Here is a 20,210-nt window from a genome sequence, read left to right as displayed (position 1 = left end):
TTGATAAATCCTAATTTCATTATGTAATTTCTATAATTAGAAAATTATAGAAAGTGCAAGTGCCTCAGTATTGTATTATAATACAACTGTAATTGTATTACAATATGTAATACATAATCATACATAAATATGCACAGTTGGATTTGTAATTTACTACTGAATAATGAACACTGCAAACTTTTGAATAGTCAGGAAGACAACTCATAGCCTTCAGAAAGCCTACAGTGCACTTCTCTATTTGGTAAGCAATATAATTAGATCTGACTGTTAGAATATACCTACAGACTTTTTTATCTTAGGTTGAAAAATTCATTAATTTCAAAATTAGGTTATAATTATTATGGATTGTATCATAGACGGGATCACATTTTTCATGGAAATCAGGAATTAATTATAAAAATAGTGCTGAGTGGCTGATTATTTTCAAAGTGACAGGGAGGCCAGTATTACCAATGCCTCATCCAGTCTCCAGAATGGACAGTAGGGTTACTAAAGCAGCATAGCAATGTCAGATTTAACTTCTCTACTGCCCTTGATTTCTTAACATACTTATTTGAACAAAACATTCACCCTTCCCTACAGAATCAGTACTACGTACTTGCAAAGTATGAGATTATTTTAAGAATAATTATATTTTCTAAATTTAAAAAAATAATTATTATGGTTATTAATGCCTTCAAAACAGAGACAGTTAATGATTTTACACTGTTGATTATAATACAGCAGGAGCTTATGTATTGACTTCGCTTGCTCTGTTTTGGTGTTGTTCATTTGAAAGAAGTTATATCTATCAGTTACAATCCATTGGTATCTATTCAATATCAAATCGGCACAGGCTGGGGACCAATAGGTCAAGAGCAAACCTGCACAGAAGGACCTGGGGGGGGGGGCAGTAAAGGAGGGTGGATTCTGCCCCTCTGCCCCGCTCAGGTGAGACCCCACCTGCAGAGCTGGCCCAGCACAGGAAGGAGCTGGAGCTGCTGGAGCCAGGCCAGAGGAGGCACCGGGATGGTCAGAGGATGGAGCAGCTCTGCTGGGAGGAAAGGCTGGGAGAGCTGGCATTGTTCACCTGCAGAGGAGAAGGCTTTGGGGTGATCTCACTGTGGCCTTGCAGTGCCTGAAAGGAGCCTAAAGAAAGATGGAGAGAGACTATATATACAAGGGATGGAATGACAGGATAAGGGGGAATGGCTTCACACTGGCAGGGAGGAGGTTTAGATTAGGTGTTAGGAATAAATTGTTCCCTGTGAGGGTGGGGAGATCTGGACTCAGGCTTCCCAGAGAAGCTGTGGATGCCCCTGGATCCCTGAAATTGTTCAGGGCCAGGTTGCACAGGGCCTGGAGCAACCTGGGACAGTGGAAGGTGTCCCTGGCCATGGCAGGGGGTGGAACTGGACAATCTTTAAAGTCCTTTCCAACCCAAACCATTCTGTGATGCTATAGAAGTCCTGAATTGAGTTGGCCTGTTGTTTGTAGCAATTACTTCTCAATTAGCCAGAGTAAGTGTTTTTAATGTCTCTGTCTATTAAGCACAATGACCTCAGCACAGGAGGAGTATCATACTGTATAGAATATGCCTATTAATCTGCAGCAGAAAGTTAGTTCTTTTGTTGGGGGATTATAGTGAATTAATGATAAATCTGGTAGGAAGATTCAGTCTTAAAGCTTCTCATGGAAAATGAGAACAAAGAACGATGGTATTTCAACAGCCATCTGTCAGTTGGCCTGTCAACAGTATTTTTATATAGGTGAAATTTCACACCAAGGAAGCTTCCAATAGCATTTCTCACCAGGGCTGTGTTAGAGTGGCTGCAGTTTGAAAATTTATGTAGCTCGAACTATTTCTCACTTCTAAATTACTGTGACAATCACCTGGAACTACAACTTTCTAACTGATGCTGCTTTCTTACCTTACCCAAACATATATTTAATACTTATAGAATAGAGAACCAAAGTACAACATGAAACCTCTGATGACAGGTTGAACAATATTTAATGCCTTAATTCAAAACAGTATGCATAGAATGTAAACCATGCTACAAGTACTTAGAACCTGGGGTAAACTTTATTATATTGTATATAGTGATGCAATGATGCACTACTGAGCATGCAAAATACTTCAGAGCAAAGGATACCAAGTTCATTGTTTTGTACAACACCTTAAATGTCAGCATGAGGTTATTTTATTCCTAACTGCTTTTTCAAAAACAAAAGGAAGCTAATTTATATGTATTATATTGTGATAGAGGGTTACAGACAACTTTGTTGCCACAGTTATTCTCCAACCATCTGAAAAAGACAGGAAAATATATTGAACTGCGTGTCCTCCTAATCATGAAATTTGATCTTTCTTTTACTGGTGCGAGACAATTGTATCAATGTGGTTTAAAAAGTCCAAAAGCATTAAGCATTTATCTACAAAAAAAAAATCTTACCTTTTCATGAGAAAAACTGAAGGCGGGCATTAAGGAAATACTCTGTTCTGATATGGGAGTCTCCTGTGCTGGCATCTGATCAGTGCATATTGGGAATACCCAGTGAAACTTCAGAGCTCAGGACACTGCTGCTCAGCCCCGTGGCTTGGTGCTGCTGTATGAATGGGTCAGTGCTCAGCACTGCCATGGTAACCCAGGGTCTCACTGGCACTCAGGGTGGGCACCATCAGCCCAGCTTTGGACCTGCTCCCTCTCATCCAGGGCTGCCCTGCCAGGCACAGGGAGCATTCCAGGGAGGTGCCAGAGCCCAGCAGGTGCCCTCTGCACACAAGACTGCTTGATGACCAACACGTCCAGTTTGTTGAGAAAGGATGTTCCAGTTTACCAAACAGAATTAGGAATGCACATTAACTGATGTAAATGCAAAACTAATAGTATTAACTCATGTAAAATAAAAGCATGATTATTCTCAGAGATTCTTCCAGGATACAAGTTCTTCCAAGTACAAGTTCAAGATTCTTCCAAGTACACTGAGCAACTGTAACTTTATCACCACTTAAAATATTTAAAGTTGAGTGACAAGTCTTCTGTCATTATTACAGCCTTATGAGATTTGGGCATAGCAGTGCACATAGAAAATGTGCATCGATTGCTCTGAGTGTCCTATTACATTCTTCATTTAATCTTTGCATATCACATCACTTAACAATACATTTTAGGGCGTCAATCATCAATCTCTCCTCAAAAATGTTAACGTCTTGAAAAACAAAACCAAACAAAAAATCCCATACGTTTCTTATGTAAAAAACATAAGTTACTTTCATAATGACTTTGTGCTTTCTAAAATAAATGTGGTTATAGTTTAATTATAAAAGCAGTTTATGTAATGCTGATACATTTTTAAGGTTTTAATTTTTTAATGCGTTGTCTTCTCCCTAGAAGTAGCACACATAAATACTGCATCTATCCCAGGATGACTGAACTAGCATTACACTCAGGTTCCTTTCAGTTCTCTAATTCCTAAGTTCTTTAACTACTGCACATATGAATTTAAACAAAGTAAAATACAGAATACTTTAGGTCAAGCACCATTTAATACAATCAAAATAATTAACAATTAAGTCATCTGAGAAATTTCACAAGTTTAATTTTCAAAAACCAGGTTGTTTTGCAGGAATGAATGAAGGACAAGACCAAATCAAGTGATACAAGGTATCCTGCTCGCTGAAACGCTACACTTGATTTACACACCTTTCTTTCTATCAAATATTACTAAAGAATTGGTACATAAACAATGGTACATGCAATTTGATCCCTTTACTAAGAAAAATAAATTTACAGTTCTGTTAAATAAAGGCCAAATGCTATTATATACAGTCTCTTAACCGAAAGGCCTTGTGAGACATTCAGGTCTAATTTTAATACTTTCCAAATAAATACCAGATAATGCAACATTTACAAATAACACACCAACAGTACTTTCATGGTAATAATTTAAAAAATCAGAATTTAGTCTTTCAATTAAGCAAATGAGTAGCAGCTCCTTCATAAATATTAAGGCATGTCACATAGCATCAAAATGGAACCGATGAGCCTCCTGTCGCTTCTCTCTGTCATCTGCTTTCTGAAAAATAATAATAAAAAATATACTTTGTGGAATCTAGAGCAATAGTGTTACAGAAATGAGCTGTCAAGTGTCAGAGTACAGTTGATTTTTTCCAAGCTATTTAACAAAAGGCAAAAAGGCTTAGTAAAAGCTCCAACAATTAACTTTTAAATGATGTCAGCTTGAAATAGCAATAATCTACGTAAAATTGGCTTCTGCTGTTAATGCTCTGCTGTTGTAGTATTTATGCCCCATTATTTTTTGCTATTTCTAATAACACTTTTTAAAAGGAATAATTCAAACCTGGAGACTGTCTCCTGGTATCCATTTTGTTTACATTATAAATATAAAATGAAATTACTCTGGACTAACTGTAAATGTAATTTATGCTACGTGTACGGAGATTCTAATTTAGAAAACATTCTGTTAAATACAACTTAAGAGCAAGATGACAGTTCAATCAACAACTAACAGCCCAAGTAGGAAAGATGTCCTGTGTCTTTTGCTTGTATTATGAAAATGTGAAGTAGGATGCATTTCCCTGCTTACTTATGCAGAACACACACTGACCTGCTGAAAGAGTGAATTTGGATTGGGCGGTGCTTGGAAAAAAGCAGCGTATTTTAAATTGTACCTGGAATCCTTGTCATGTGTAAAAATGTCCTCTCCCACATGTCTCCTCTTGTGTGCTAAAGCTCTTAGCAGAGGATGAAAGCATTTCTTTAAGGATTCTTCAACACCCAGTGCAAACTTGTGCTTGTGTCATGACAGACAGTATGTGTAAATCCCAGCATGAGAGAATTTGGCAAAGCAGACTGACACGCTTTTTAGCTTGCACAGACCCATGTTCTTTCTATTTTGTTTTTTTTAAGGAGTAAAATGAAGAAAAGCCTCTCGAGTAGGTGCTGCGTGGGCATTCAGAACTGTGTCTCAGTTGATAAAAATACACAACAATTGTGGCAGAAATTGGTGCCCATCTTCTGCCATGAGAGTTTGTCATCTGCTTTGGCTCAAGGCCAAAGATTTCCTCATTACACAATGTTTATGTGTGATAGCAACTCCATTGGATTAAATATGGATTTTACTGCATTTTGTAGCAGCAGCAGAGCTGTCAGGTTTAAGATGTATCAGTCTGGCTTTTTTGGCAGGGACTTTATCAGTGTCAGTAGTATTCTGGATGTCAAAAAAGGGGTGGGAAGGAGGGAGTGGCACACTCTTTCCTATGCTGAAATGCTTGTCACATTCCACCAAATTTCATGGTCTCACTTAGAAAACAATTTCCACTCCATTTCTTGTATGCTTCCTGAAAAAATTACTGCTTAAAATTTGACAGTAACTGATGCTTTGCTGGATCCAGCAAACCCTCTCTACCAGTATTTCCATCACCGTGCAGTTTTCATGACCGGCCTCATGACCCCAAAGCAAGTTCTCAAGAACGAGGATAAGGACTACTGAGGGCTGTAGCAAATGTAGCAAGATTGTATTTGTTGTAGATGAATAATGGCATCAATTCTTCCTCAATTTCTCTTCCATTTGATGTATCAAAACTAAAATCTAGTAACTGAGATTTCAAAGCTTTTTTTTTTCTTCAACACATTCAAAATTTCTAAGGCAAGACAGAGCAACACCTACTCCTACACCCTACAGTTATTTCCGTACTCCAATACCTGGCTGGCAGATGAACATGTAAGAACTACTATAGACAAAGGGCTCCTGCTGCTATTTATCTGCAGAGGTCAAAGTCCAGGGTTTATTTAAACGGCTGAACAAAACACTGAAGCTTACAGTCACATACATCCTCTGGGGGAAAGAAAAGATTTTAAGTGCCAGTTAATTTCCCCTTCCTTTCTTTACTACAGGTACTCCAGAGATCTGCAAGGGAAAGACATTTAGCCAGGACAGTATTTTTAGGAGAGGATTGCTGAGACAGTAAACCAAGAACAGGATTAGAAACAAGGAACTTTGGAATTTAACTTTACACATGTCAGTGATGCACAAGACAGCCTTGGTGAATATTCTTAATTGTTCAGTATCTCAACCACTTCTAAACACTGGGAAGGTAAAAATCCATAGGAAGAATATAGGAATTTACAAATGTTTATACAATGGTCTGAAAATACACACAATGTGTCCAAATATTTGTGCCTATTTTGTGCTGGTAGAATTGGAAATGAGTTTGCAGTTTAACCAATGCACCACTTCATTCACACACAGCTGGGACTTAACACGGCTCTAAAAGCTCTCACTCTGGGCTGAGGCCTTCCTTACACTACAATGCTTGAATTACTGTATAAAAACTGTTTTGAATGCTGCCCTTGAATCTCCATTTCTCCAGATGGAATTATACATAGGTAATCCTTGCCCAGCTCCAAGTCCAAATACCTTTTCTGCTGCTCTTGTTTGCTAAAGATATTGGATGGAGAATTAAACCCAAGTAGTGCCCAGCCCTGAGCTACCAGTGAGCAGTGCTTTCTTGGTACAGCAGGACATGCTAAAGACAGCCATCATAAACTTTGTATTTCTTTGCTTTTTGTATCTTATTCCCAGCTTTATTATTAGCCAGAGACTGTATTTAACATTTTGAAGAGTGAAGACTGACTGACAAATAACATTTAAATATGAAGCATGTGCAAAGCTTATCTGAATGTTTAACAAGGTCATTTTATTTCCACAAGCACAAAAACAAACAGTTCTACCATGTCAGAATGTGCCGTAATTTTATCTGACAGCTAAGATTATGGTTTGGGTATGTAGTAACATTTATTGGCAACTCTGCCAGTTGGGTATAATTGTGAACTGAGCAAAGTTAAGAAAAATGGGAATGCATTTCTTTTGTGACATGAAAGGCCCTTTCAAAATGCATCTTCAAATCAATGGATTTCTATACCCTGCGTGTGTAATTCAGACCACAGAGCAAAGCAGCCAGTGTGCACGATTGACTTCCTAGATGTTCCTGAATGTTAATGTCAGTTTAAAGATTTTCTTTAAAAAAGAAAAATATTTTCTCCTTATTTTTAGATTACCAGCAGAACTCAAGATAAGTAAACTGAGTTCATTTTCCATTTTCCAAAGCAGTTATCCTTAAAACTGCAAAATGGACAGTTTAGATATGGAACAAAGATGGCTCGTTTAAGCTGGAAATAACAGCTTAATAGTAAAAAAAGAAATGAAGAGCAACATGGACAAACTTAAATGTCTTAAGAGCTTAAATAAAAATAATTTTTAAATAAATCTTGTTAAATACTGAATTAATAATAACACCTTTTGCGACTTAATTCAATCTGTGTCAGAAATTATTATACTGTAGAAAAATGTAAAAAAAACCCTAATGTACAGGTCTGTAAAATATTAGGAAGTGTTAAATAGCATAGAAAATATATAGAAAATAGTCTAGTAAATTAGCTTACCTTTTCTTGCCAGTGTAATATGCCAATTATTGCCAGGATGAAAACACAGACACCAATTAAGGCTATAGCTGTTAGCAGTACAATGTTACTTGGGGTCAAATACAGCTTGGCACTCCAGCTATACAAAAGAAGAAAATCCAAGGAAACATTAATACCCTTCATTAAGAAGCAGGAAACATATTTTACTTACAAAGATGAAAAGAACCTGTTAGGGTAAGACAGGTGACAACCTGGTCTAGAGAAAAGAGCAGCTCTACTTAGAGACTGAAGCTTAATGATGTTTACTTGGAAATACACGGCTTAATGTGACTATTTTTGAGCAATACCATGTCTAAGTACAATTTCTGTTTAACTTTTCATGAACACTATGGATATCCTCAGGGAATGAGTTTTTTTCTCATTAGGTGATTTATCTCCTGCCCTTGCCTAGGACAAAGTAAAATCCATACGGAAACCATTCACTGGAATGCCTGGGGCCATGGAGCAGCAGGGGAAAATGACCCTGGAGAGTTTTTCTACCACAATGAGAAGCTCCTCTCAGACAGGCTCATGGGTCCAGTTCTCTTTTTCTGAAGTTTACCCAGGGACAACTGCAGTTCTAGACAACACAAGCACTTGACTATGGCTGAAGACCAACAAAATTATGCACTTCAGGGCTCCTGGAAGACATCCTTCAAATCATGTGAGGTGCTGAGGCTCGGGGAACCCCCTTTTTGCACTACAACTTTCCTATCATGGGAAACCTGCCAGCAGCAAGCTCCACATTGAGGCCTCTCAGGAAATCACATACCTATGTTAAGAAAAAATTAAGAAGCTTTTATTATGAAATCTGATTTCTTCTGGGTATTCCATCCTCTACTATTCTACAATGTCTATAAACCCACTTTATATGAAAGCAAAAGTAGTTTAAGGATACGGTAACAGAAATTGTTTAGCACAACACATACCTTTAAATACCTCAAGACTGCAACTAGATTTTCATCTGGCAGATGTTATTTCTATGGTTGTTAATTAGCAACTCGAGCAGCACATCACTTCTCCACTGTTATTTGTTCTCTAGTAAAATTAACTGCTGAACTGATGTCAGAATCACTTCTGCATGATAAATGCAACTGACCTCACTGGTAGATCAAGCGGCAAAACGCAGCTGGAATATTTGCCTAATGTTTTCTCTAATAGCAAAAAGAGAAACGTGCTCTTTTTCTGGGAGAAATATTTTAATTGCAAAGGGAATTCCATGTTCAAGCTCTCATGCAACCAACCCATTCACCTTTACTTAAAGGGAAACATTCATTCCTGTAGCAACAGCTACTGCATTCAGAAGGGCTGAAGCAAAGCTTTTCTATGGAACCAGACAGAAATTGCATGTTTGGAGAAACAAAAATGCTTAATTCAACCATTACCATGCTTGTAATTTGTCACTGAGGATGTTAAATCTAGCAAGTATGTTATTATTTACAGGAGTGGGGCTGGTAATACATTTTGATTGTTTGTCTGAGCTGCTAATAGGTTTTGATTGTTTATGGGCACCATTTGAGAGGCTGTGTAAATACCTGAGCAGCATTTTCAGTTCCAGCTCAGCACTGACCCCCTGCCCTTGTTCTTCAGTAAGTTTCTACACAAATAACTATTTCTAAACCTCCCTATAATGCCTAATTTACGCTGTGTATTAATGTAATTTTGGGAAGTGCAAATCCAAATGACGACATTACCTTCGAGGAACATTATGAGGATAGGGAATGACTATAAGCTGGGAGTTCGGTATGATAGCTGTCCATTCTTGTTTTCTTATGGACTGAAAGAAAAACAAAGACTATGTCAATTCCTAACAAACCAGCATCCTTACAAGCAAAGGAATTCTCTGTTGAAACACACAAAAGGAGAAATAAAAAAGTGGGTTTTAAAAAGACTTTAAATGTAAGTGATTAATCCCTCTATCTTTGTATAAACCTGTTACTCTGAAAGCTCCAAAATGCTTTAAAACCTACCCCCCAGAAGTAAAAAGCAAAACAGCCATTGCTGACATGAAACACAGCATCTGCTTTAAAAATATAAAGCAACAAAATAATAGGGAAAGAAGAACTGATTCTGTAAAGGAGGCAGGCAAAACAATGATCCAAATCAGAATTTGGCCCATTTGAGTACCTCACTTTTCAAAGCAGTACCACCAGATCTTTAAAGGCTGAAAATGGCGAGGATCCCACTTTTATGTTTAACGTGAAGATTAGAGAATCACAGTAATCTCCCCCCATTATGACACCACCCATGGTTTTATCACCGAGGTAGAAGGGATTATGTGAGCCCCAGACTGGCCAGAGCAACTCTGGGAAAGCCCTGCAGCTACTGCAGTCCACAATAATTGGACTCTCAGCCAGAATACCCATTTGTCCTACAAACAAGCACTGAATACCTATGCTAACATTTACAGAGAGTTTCAGTCATCTTTTGGTTTTGTTTTGGCTTCAGAGCTTACACACCCCCCCCCCCAAAAGGGGCAAACTGGTTCTTTGGGGCAAACCTTTCTGTACACAAACTTACTTCTTTGAGATTCTTACTTCAGAAAACGAAAAAAAAAAAAAGCGCCCCAGCAGTATTTCCAGCCAAAGTCTCTTAGGAAAGGCAGCACCATAAAGAATTAGCTCAACAATTTTAAATGTCAACCAACCTTTTCTCCTAAGGGCCGAGGGATGCCGACGTACAAGTGGTCGAGGAAGTTGGCGCTGCGGCCCAAGCCCAGCACGTTGTAGGGCAGCTGCAGAGCGTAGTGCGCTGACTGGCTGAGCTGGCCAGCTGCAGGGCAAGCAGGAAGGAAGCACGAGTAGGTATTTTAGGGGAAAAAAACCCCCAATCAATCAACCAATCAATCAATCAATCAACCCCTGAACGACCAACTTGCTACACATTACTCAATCAGTAATAGAAATGTTTAAAAACTTTCACTAATTGTAAGATTATTTAATTCTTAAAGGCTCAATCCCACATTTTTCAAACTACCTGTAAGCATTCACATAGAGAAGAGCTTAAATACTTCACATTTAGGTAAGACAATTCTTTTGACTACCACTTCTATGTTAACTCAAATCTCCATTATTTGCTACAAGTTGAGAAGAAATCAATTATCTGCATTTATTTTTATATGATCAGTGCCAAGTCTTGTGCCCCACTGATTTACAAGATCAGACTCAACATGTGAAGGTTCACTTTAATTCTTGTCAGTTATTAGTCTGTAATTACTGTGTCACAAAATTAGTTAAGTAAATTCTCATGAACGAACTTTCAAAGAATAAATTAATTTAATGAAAACAGGATTGCAGTGGTTGCAAATTAATAATAACTATAGGAGAAACTGTAGGTGGAAAACAAGATTCCTGGTTTCCTAAAAAGGCAGTGGGGAAACACACAGGTGTTGCAGTTACCAACAAGTTCACTGGCATCCTGTTTCCAAAGTATCCAGGTATTTCATTTAAAAAAAAAAAAAAATCTAATTGTTTAGTTTCTGGCCAAGAGATTCGGATCCTGTGTGGGTTCTTTGTTCTCTTAGCAAGTGAGCTGCTCCCACAGCAGGAATCAGCACTTCAGAAGCACCACAGTGAAATCAGCCTTCACCACATTAACAGGAATGAGTGCAAGGGACACTTGACAACCACAAATGGGTTTCTGTGACCAACAGGAACAGCTTTTCACAAGGATGTGATTGATTTACTCAGTATGTTTAGAGCATCAGATTTCTCTCAGCTTTGATCCCTAATACGTTATGCCTAAAACTGGGAATTTTAAGCTAAACAACAAGATGTAACAGAATGTGAATTAAAAGCCAGGAATCCTTATTTCGTAGTGAATTTACAGCCATCTCCTTTGTACCCCTCCACACTCCCGTCCAAGGCTCGGCTCAGGAGGCAGCACTTTACCTCAGCCCACCAGCTGTGGCCAAACTGGTGACACAACCTTCTGCATATTCGTGGTGAACACAGGGGCAAGAAAATCTCCTAACTCACCACCACTTCTTTGGCAAAGCCAAATATCCTTCCAAGAAAAACCAAAGCCACCCTCCCATTCCTGGCTCCTGGAGATGCCACTAAGGGGAAGCACTGGCCAGAACACAGCAGCACCTCACCGGGGACAGCAAAGACACAACAGCCACTTCCAGAAGCAGCTCTTCAGCTCCTGAACGCTCCTCTGGGGACAAAGGACTCCCTGCAGTGCAGGCTGGTGCTTCTGAACCCCTTCTCATTACAGTGATTACTTCATGGTTACTTTGTGAACCTCCCTTCCCTTGCCAGCTCTTGAGGAAGTCACTTGCCTTATGCTGTCAGGCATGTTTTGAAATAGGCTTGTTTAATCAGGAGGTAAATATTCCCTTTTTTTGTGGGTTTAATTTTTTTAAAAAAGCAAGATAAATGTCAACTGAGATCTGAAAAATCAGCTTGATGCAGTTACCTTTTTATTAAGCTAAAATGCTATTAACAAAAAGAAACAGTAATGGTCTTCCTCAAGATTATACACATTTTAGATTTATTTTTTCCCCATGCAGAACCATGTAAGGAGCAAGCAGATGAGGAAATACTTAAGTTGGATTTTTAATTCCAGGTTTCTGTTGTGAGGACAAGGTGCACTGTGCACATTGTTAGATTGATTTCTGGATTACAGAAGATGTGGCACAAAACACTCCCTGAGCACCTTATGTCTTTAAGAACAGGGAATTTTCCAGTAAGTTCAGATAACACAGGATAGGACAGCATATGATTTGAGTCCTGAGTCTGTCCCCTGTCTTGACTTCCCCAACACGATCTTGGCTAAACTGCTCAATCTCCAACTGCTCAACATCCAAATCTAAAACGGGAGCAATGATTGAATTACATAATAGATGAAACCTCCAGTTACCAACACACAAACACTAAGGATCAAAGCTGGGTGTATTCAATTTGACTTGGTTATAGAAACCAGATGTGTTACTTGATCATGCTGCAACGTAAAAAAGATTTTCTTTTAGAATTTGTTTCATTAATGCTGAATGCTGAAGGACTTTCCCCAAAAGAACAAGGTACTGCTGTAACATTGAAAAGCTTTTAGAATTACTTTTGAGTGAAATATTTAGGATCATGAGAAGACTGCAACTAGGATCTTGCTTTTTTTCTTTCATCTTACAAATGAAATGAATGTCAACTAAATTAAAGAGAATAAAAGAAAATGTCATATACTGTGTGCAGTCAGCCTTAAAGAGGTTAGAGAGTCACATACTGCAGCTAGAATTCTTAAAGCACTGAATAATTTCATGGCTACTAACGCTGGTTCTTATGCCTACTAAGATAAGGATAATGAAATCTTACGCTTCAGGATGTAAATAGAACATTTGCAAAGGTCAGAAGGGAATGTTTTCTTCTACACAGGAGGCAGAATTGTGCATGTATTTATTTTTTTATTTACCTTTAAAACTGGGAGGTATTAGCTAAGCAGGATGACAGCATGTAGAAGGCTCCAGTTTACTAAAGCTGACTAAGCACAGGAGAACTCAGACTTTTCCTTGCTTTCCTCATCCTATACCTATCATAAATTCTGTTTGAAGCTTACTGAAAAAATCCACTTAGAATTACAACCAAGTAATTAAGAATGACAACTGCTCACCTGAGAAACATAAAAGCCCTGAACCAAGATGAAAAAATAAAGACAGAAATTACAGAGAGAACTTTCAACAGTTTATTGACTATCTGAAGTTCCCAGTCACCGGTAATTAATTTACTTATGAAAATATTTCCAATTTGATTTAAATAGCAACCATAGCAATTTGCCCTCTTGTAAAACTACTGAAAACAGCTTTCTACTTGTTCCAAAAAAATATGAAAATAGTGTTGCATCTTCAAGGAGGAAAGTGGGATTTACTTCTCAAATTCAAATTGTTCTTTAGGTTTTTAAAAGTAAGCATAGGCAACATGGAGAAAGTGGCTGTTGCTTCAGAGTTTGTTTTATCAGTAGAACTGTCACTATAAACAAGAATTAAAAAACCTTCTGATTGTGCTACACATGATTTCTTTTTAATACTACTTTTAAGACTATTCAGTACTATGTATTTTGCCTTAAGCTTCTCGTTTCAAAAATGCCATTTCAAGGCACGCAGGTATCATGGGCTATGGCATTGGTATTAGTGGTGGTATATATATTCTTGTTTTGAATCACAAATCATTATGTTTATTGCTTAAAAAAACCTTGGGCAGAGTAAAATCTGCAACATTTCAGGACACGGTTTTCTGTGGTTTCAGCCTATCAAAGATCAAATTTGTTAGAAAAAACTAATGATGTTGGGCTGCCAAACCTCAGAAGATTTTGCAGAGTTTGATATTCAGAAACCATTCTGGACCTTTTGGAATCAATCTCTTTACCTCTGAAGTCTGGCATATAAAATTGGAAGCTATTTGTGCCATTAACCTTTCTAAAGTCTTGTCTGAAAACCAGAGCCATGTGTTGTCTGTGACATATCAGTACTTGTTCTTTTAGACCTGAATTAAGTAATTTCCCTTCTGTTTCCATTATCCTGATGTAAACCTGCTGAAAGCTCAAGGGTAGCCTGTTCTCCCCTGAGCTTAACTGGAATGTCCTCGACAACTTATTCAGACTGAAGAATTTAACTTTGAGGGGAAAGTGGTTGCAGTTACATGTAGAAGATGCCTTCCCTTGCTTAAACAGCACTGACAATATGTGGGACTGGATTTAGGAAGAGCCTCATTGAACCTGCAGAAATAGATGCACAATACTGATAGTGTTCAGTCAGTTTAAATAAACTTATTTTGTGAAAAAACAGAGCAGAACATGCAAGATCACCACACAGAACTGAAAGACTAATGGAAAATCTGATTTCAAACTTGTGGTTTCCTGAAGCATTCCTTATGGTTTTTTTTAATTATGCTTTTCCTAACAAAATATTATTTGCATTTAATTAGCCAATTAAAAGCCATTCTGCTTAAGTCAAAATTCAGAAATACTATTTAAGATTCCAAAGGTGTATCTTTGACTCTCAGATTTGCATGTAAATTCTTCTGTACCATCACCTACCTGAATATTGAGGTCAGCACTTTGTTTATATAGATTAGACAAAAATATGCATCCTAGAAAAAGTAAAAATTAGTCCAAAACCTGCCACACAGAGGTTGCATGGATTGCTGCATAGCTAGGAACAACAGCCAGGCAACATCTGGAACAGGACAAATGAAGATTTGGCTGCAATTGCACAGTGACCATGCATCCCTTCCCTGCACAGCTGGAACACTGCAGTGATGTTTACTCTGTAGCCATTTACTAGCACTGGGCTAAATTGCACTGAGTATTTCCCCCTTTTTTAAAGCCAGCAGCTCACTATTTTATTTAAAAATATGCCAGAACCACTTACTGCAAGAGAAAGGGAAAATATGATAGCAATGAAAAACATGGAATATACCTAAGAATTTACAAAGAAGCTTTCAGGACAAAAACCCAATCTAACAAAAACCCAACAACTTCAAATTTGGAAGCTTCATAAATAGCTGGAGAAATTGATTTGCTTGGCTTTAGTTGAAAGCTTTTCTTCAGTTCCTTTCATACTGCCTTTGGGGGGTCACCAGTTGGGAAAAAAAAAAAAAAGTAGTGGCCAAAGAGTTCTTTTTCTGCTTCAAATATGCAATGGTAACTTCATTTTTCTAAGGGCTGGGGCTGTCTCCCTGTTTTCCCCAGTTGGTTGCTTCTTTTCCTTAGTCCCCCTAATAGGAAATTCCAGATTAATGCAGTACACAGCTTCACCTCTCAACATTTTCTGCAATACCTGGTTCTGGAGTACCAGAAATAAAGGAAGGGAATTCAAAGTGCATTCTTGGGACTTGGACACTGATGACTGCAGTGCTGCCAACACTTGGGGCACTTCTGCATGCCCAAACTCCAAACCTGATGCATTTTTTGGAGAATATGTATTTTTATGAAAAATACCTTTACACCATAAAATTATAGAAGCAAAACCAGTAATTTAAAAACCCCTCAACCAATAGAATTACCATCCTGGTAGGGGGAAGCTGCCTCCTTCACAATGCCCAACAATCCAAGGTTTGGTAATATTGCAAACAACATTACAAGTTTAAATAATTTTTCTAAACAAAAAGACAGTTATGCAGAAAAACATACTAGAAAGCTATTCCCGGCTACAGACAACAGAAAATCCCTCTCTCTGAATAGAGCTATTCAATTATTAAATTATTCCAGCCTGTTCCATGAATACTCTCTTCTTTCTGTGTAGTGGAATTTGACACAATGAACCTTGCAGTGTCAAATGGCCATTGAAAATAAGCTTATTTTGCTTTTTTTCTGGTACATATTGCAATGTTTATGTTTAAATTCACGACTATAATAGCTGCTACACATTTGTGCTCACCTCACAATTCAATTTAGTTAAACAGCAGGAGAACTCAATGCAACAACAGGGAAGAGTAAGCAGATTTCAAAAAACCAGAAGGGCACGACTTCACAGCATGTGAAAGGTCATTCTGCCACGGAAGGCTTAAAAAAAAAACCAACAAAGCAAGAGCAGCAAAATGAAAGAGCTCTGGAAGGAGAGCTGCAAAGGCCATCAGCCCACACAGCTTCACTCATACAGATGCTTGATCAAATGATGACTTGATCCATACGAGCCATTCAGTGAAGCTACTCATCATCTTCCTCTGGATATGGAGCTTTGAGGAAACCTGAGATATTTCACTGCCACTCCTTCCTGGCCCACAGAATTAATATGTTTGGTAAACACAAGCTGCAAGTATGAGCCTATTTATTTCAAACTCTATCAGCACATTTTTACTTCAAGAGATAAAATTCAGATATACGTAGCGCAGGCTGAAAGGCAGAAGATATTCTCCCAATAAAATCCTGGAAATGTATATGTAGCTCTGAAAATCCTGGCTGGCACTCACACTGTGAGTGTCTGTGGGATCTCCTTAAAAATAGTAACTCCAAAAGAAAAGGGAGAATGCAGAGGTTGTAGGGCATGGATCAGAAATAATGACTTAAATTTGAGTTTGTGTACTTCTCTTGGATTTACACTGGACCTGGTCTGATCTCAAGCATGAAATTCCTTAAATATTTGAAGAAGCTGTTGCAGTTGATTTTCCTCTCAGGAAGAGAAGGTCTTTAGAGGTATTAACTGCAGATGTAAGGCCCAGAACTTCTCCATTCTAATGCCCACGTTAGCAATTGCTATTCCTTGTAGCTAATTTAACAGTATTTCTTGTAAGATTACAAGTGAATTGAGCAATAAGAAAGTAAAAGCACAGAATACATGCTAATTATTATTCTGCTATCTTTTAACAACATATTGGAATGTTAATAGGAGACAGAACAATTCTAACAATGTTTTTAAGAAAACCCTCGTAATTATGCAAATTTCCTGTATTTAAGGCTTGGCAGATCAAAGAACCCTAAAATGAATTAGATAAGGACAGTCATGGGCCTTTTTATTTCACTCTTTGCACGAATATTGCCTGCATGGAAGAGGCTGTAACTCACAACTAAAGTCCTGCAGAATTTAGATCAGAAGCAGAGTGGGGGCCATGGTACTTTGAGTACTTTATGCTTTACTTAAGCCCAGGGCTGGAGGGATAACTTAAGGTGATTGGTTACAGTGGTCCAGGCAACAACTGTTCCCCCACTGAGCACAGCCATAGAGGCAACAAATATCAGCAGCTGACTCTGGAGGGGGACACAAAAAGAAATGCTAAGTGTTTTTTTCATCAGAAAAAGAACTATGTTCTTACTCATGTTACTTCTTGGGAAAGGGATTAATGACTTTAAAATTTTGATTAGCTCATTACTCCTCTCAGATAATTAAAAGCTTCAAATACAGATTGTCCCATAATATTATATAAGGCAGACAAGTAAGTTGATGAAAATTGGTTTTAAAATGGCATATAGATGGTATACTAATAAAAGCTTAATGTGGAAAAGATATTTTGTGGGTTTATATATAGCCCAAAAGTGCCACGTGGGTTTGGTATTGACTACCAGTACACATAAGGAATATTGCTTGATTTCCTGATAGTCAAATAGAAGAGGATAGTGATGGAATGAACTGCTTTTCCAGACAACCTGTAGGCCAATGATTCTAGTTAGAACATTTACTGACCCTTACACATACCACCTGCAAGAGAAGAAAATACAGCTACGAATGTAATGTAACACCCTCAGAAAATATGACTTTCAAAAGTTCTTGCAGGAATTATGCAGACTCAAGAAAAAGAATAAATCTATTAACTTATTAGTGTTGAGAAACTGATCAAAGACAGCCTTAGAAAATTCCCTGTAGCAACATTGCTGGGGTCATAAATGCACTGGGAATTCATTACTGTTATTTCATAATGTCAGAACAGAAAACGAAATTCATCATGCCTGGACTCTGTTAGGTTTTTATTATTGTAAATATGGTAGCTGTGAAGGGAATATAGCAGTATTAAATCACATTTGATAACTGTTTCTTAGAGTAAATCATAAAAACTATTGCATTTCAAGAACTGCCTCGACCCCCCACAAAACACAAAGAAAAAACCAACAAAGCCACAACAAACCAAATTCGGCAAACCCTAAAGAAAATGTTTAAGAAAAATGCATTTGCTTTTGTTCTTGGAAGAGACAGACAGGAAAAAAAAAGGAAAATTATACATGAAATAGGTCCAAATCTTAGGCTAGTTTTATTGCACATTTTTAAGATATGTGCATTGTTCCATGACACAGAGTTAGAAAAATGTCTTTATTTAAGTATGTACATAGAATCAAGAGTATCAAGATAAGTTTTTGCAGCTATCTGGTTTGTATTTCAGGACATCTTTCTCTTTAATTTTTCTCAGATGGAATTAACAGTCCTGAGCACACTGTTCATGGTGTGAGCATTGCCAGTGAATCAGATTGACTCAGGACCCTCACATGTCAGCATTTCCCTCCCCCCCCTTCCCCCCCGAATTACTGCTTTTATTTAAGTTAGTGTTATACAGAATATGATCTTCCCAGTGAACTACTGGAACCATTTGAAAAAAATCTGAGTTTAATTTGAAATGAGAGTGGAGTGGCATATACAGACGACTGCACTTACTGGTCATCTTCAGCTTAGGAGTTTGGGATTTTTGCCTAAGCAAGAAATGAGTCCATTACAGTCCTAAGATTAGCAGTCATAAATGAGACTAATAAACAACTTTGTACAGTATCCTGTGCTCTCTAGGAGCCACCAGTACACACCTAGAAAGGCAGCATAAACCCCAGGATATTCTAACATCAGGCACTGCTTGGACCACAGCCAAATGCACAATTCTCTCTTTGGCTGCTCTGCTTTTGGAAGCCTGCTAACTGTGGCACCTGCAGCATCAGTAAAGCTTTAGTTACAACACAAGTTGCACCAAGCACCCCTTCCCCTTGATTTTGACCCTGTTACCTAATGACTGACACCCTGCAGTTCCTGCATTACCTGAAAGGACACAGGCATTCCCTCTCCAGCTTCCTCAGGCTACTCAGGATTTGTTTTGTTAGCTTCCAGGTGTAGTGAACAACTCCAGACAAATACACCCTGTGTGTCCTGAGTGTTATCCTGATCCTTTGTCATCTGGCTACTAGGATTGTATTTAGGTATTTCAAGGCCACTGCTGTTTCTTAATACATAATTGCTTAGGAAGCAATTAGAAGCTGATGCTATTTCACAAACTGATGATATTTTACCCAACAATTTTTTGCTATAGCCAACTGTTCAAACCCAACTGGCACAGGACAAATGAAAAAATAATGCAATTGCAATGTTTGTAATAAAAATGCAATCTGTAAAGAAGGAAGAGAATGTTGGGGGGTTTGGCATTATAAACTGAAGGTACCACTGAAACCATTCCCATTTCCCTCTGTCACCTTTCCAACTCCTTGGATGCTGAGAAGCAGAAACACAGACAGACTGTGCCTTGGGTGTTCCCACAGTGAATTTCTCTTACCTGACCCATTTTTCAGGTACCCATTTGCATCTACAGTGGTGTACATGATGTAAGGACCAGGCTGATTAACTCCAAAGGGCTACAAAGAGATAAAAAACAAAGAAAAAGGCAGGCAGCATTTTAGGAACAGAAAAAGCTTTAGGAATTAAACAGTAAACTGAAGAAAGATGTTTTTACATTAATAATTTATTTTCTATATTTTAACTTCAAAATATTGCAACCGTTTTGGTCATACCATTATGTGGAAATCGATTTTCAAAATCACAGTAATCGGTCTGCTATGCAATGTTTAGAAGCATGTTTAGAAAAAAAGCAATACTATTCAGTCCTCTGGCAAATGGTTTAATGCTTCCCTGGAAGCTAGAAGTAAAGTAAAAACCCCCCTAAAAATTCAAAGAAATAACTACATGTTCTGAAAAAGCAGAACTCATTTGATACCAAGAGAATGCACCATCTTGATGGTATTTCTGAATTGAAAAATACTACACGAACTCTGTATTTGTAATCATTATTTAGCAGTGTTTCATTTATTTAATTAATTAAAGTGATTGAACAGTTACTTGTCAAGTACTGGTATCTATTTTAAGCAAATTTTCTTGAGGAAGAAAATGTACTTAAACATCAAAGTAGAGTCACGAGGAAAAAAACCACAGACATCCAAGGAAGTTGTGCATTACTCAGTGATGAACCATAACTAGTGCACCTAAGAAAGAAAGGGTGGGGAAGGGAGAGGATGAGAGGCAACTACAGGAATACATTTTAAAGGAATTGTTCCTTTTTTTTCCTAGTGCTGAATTCA

At 37.9% G+C, this 20,210-nt stretch overlaps 1 protein-coding gene across 1 annotated transcript in view; it reads right to left on the bottom strand.

Moving 5' to 3' along the window:
* Nucleotides 1-2,123: 2,123 nt before the first annotated feature.
* The window catches only part of ITFG1 (integrin alpha FG-GAP repeat containing 1), a 73,276-nt gene continuing 55,189 nt past the window's right edge, over nt 2,124-20,210 (bottom strand). The window contains exons 14-18 of the mRNA XM_062500113.1: nt 19,412-19,490; nt 10,114-10,238; nt 9,161-9,243; nt 7,449-7,566; nt 2,124-4,059 (exon numbers count right to left, since the gene is read on the bottom strand). Of these exons, the coding sequence (XP_062356097.1) occupies nt 4,000-4,059; nt 7,449-7,566; nt 9,161-9,243; nt 10,114-10,238; nt 19,412-19,490 (465 nt within the window). The 3' untranslated portion in view covers nt 2,124-3,999. The remainder of the gene's footprint in view (nt 4,060-7,448; nt 7,567-9,160; nt 9,244-10,113; nt 10,239-19,411; nt 19,491-20,210) is intronic.

This window comes from Cinclus cinclus, chromosome 11, assembly GCF_963662255.1.
Source record: "Cinclus cinclus chromosome 11, bCinCin1.1, whole genome shotgun sequence".
In the NCBI taxonomy this organism is placed as follows: Eukaryota; Metazoa; Chordata; class Aves; order Passeriformes; family Cinclidae; genus Cinclus; species Cinclus cinclus.
This window is presented reverse-complemented; position numbering and strand designations above follow the sequence as displayed.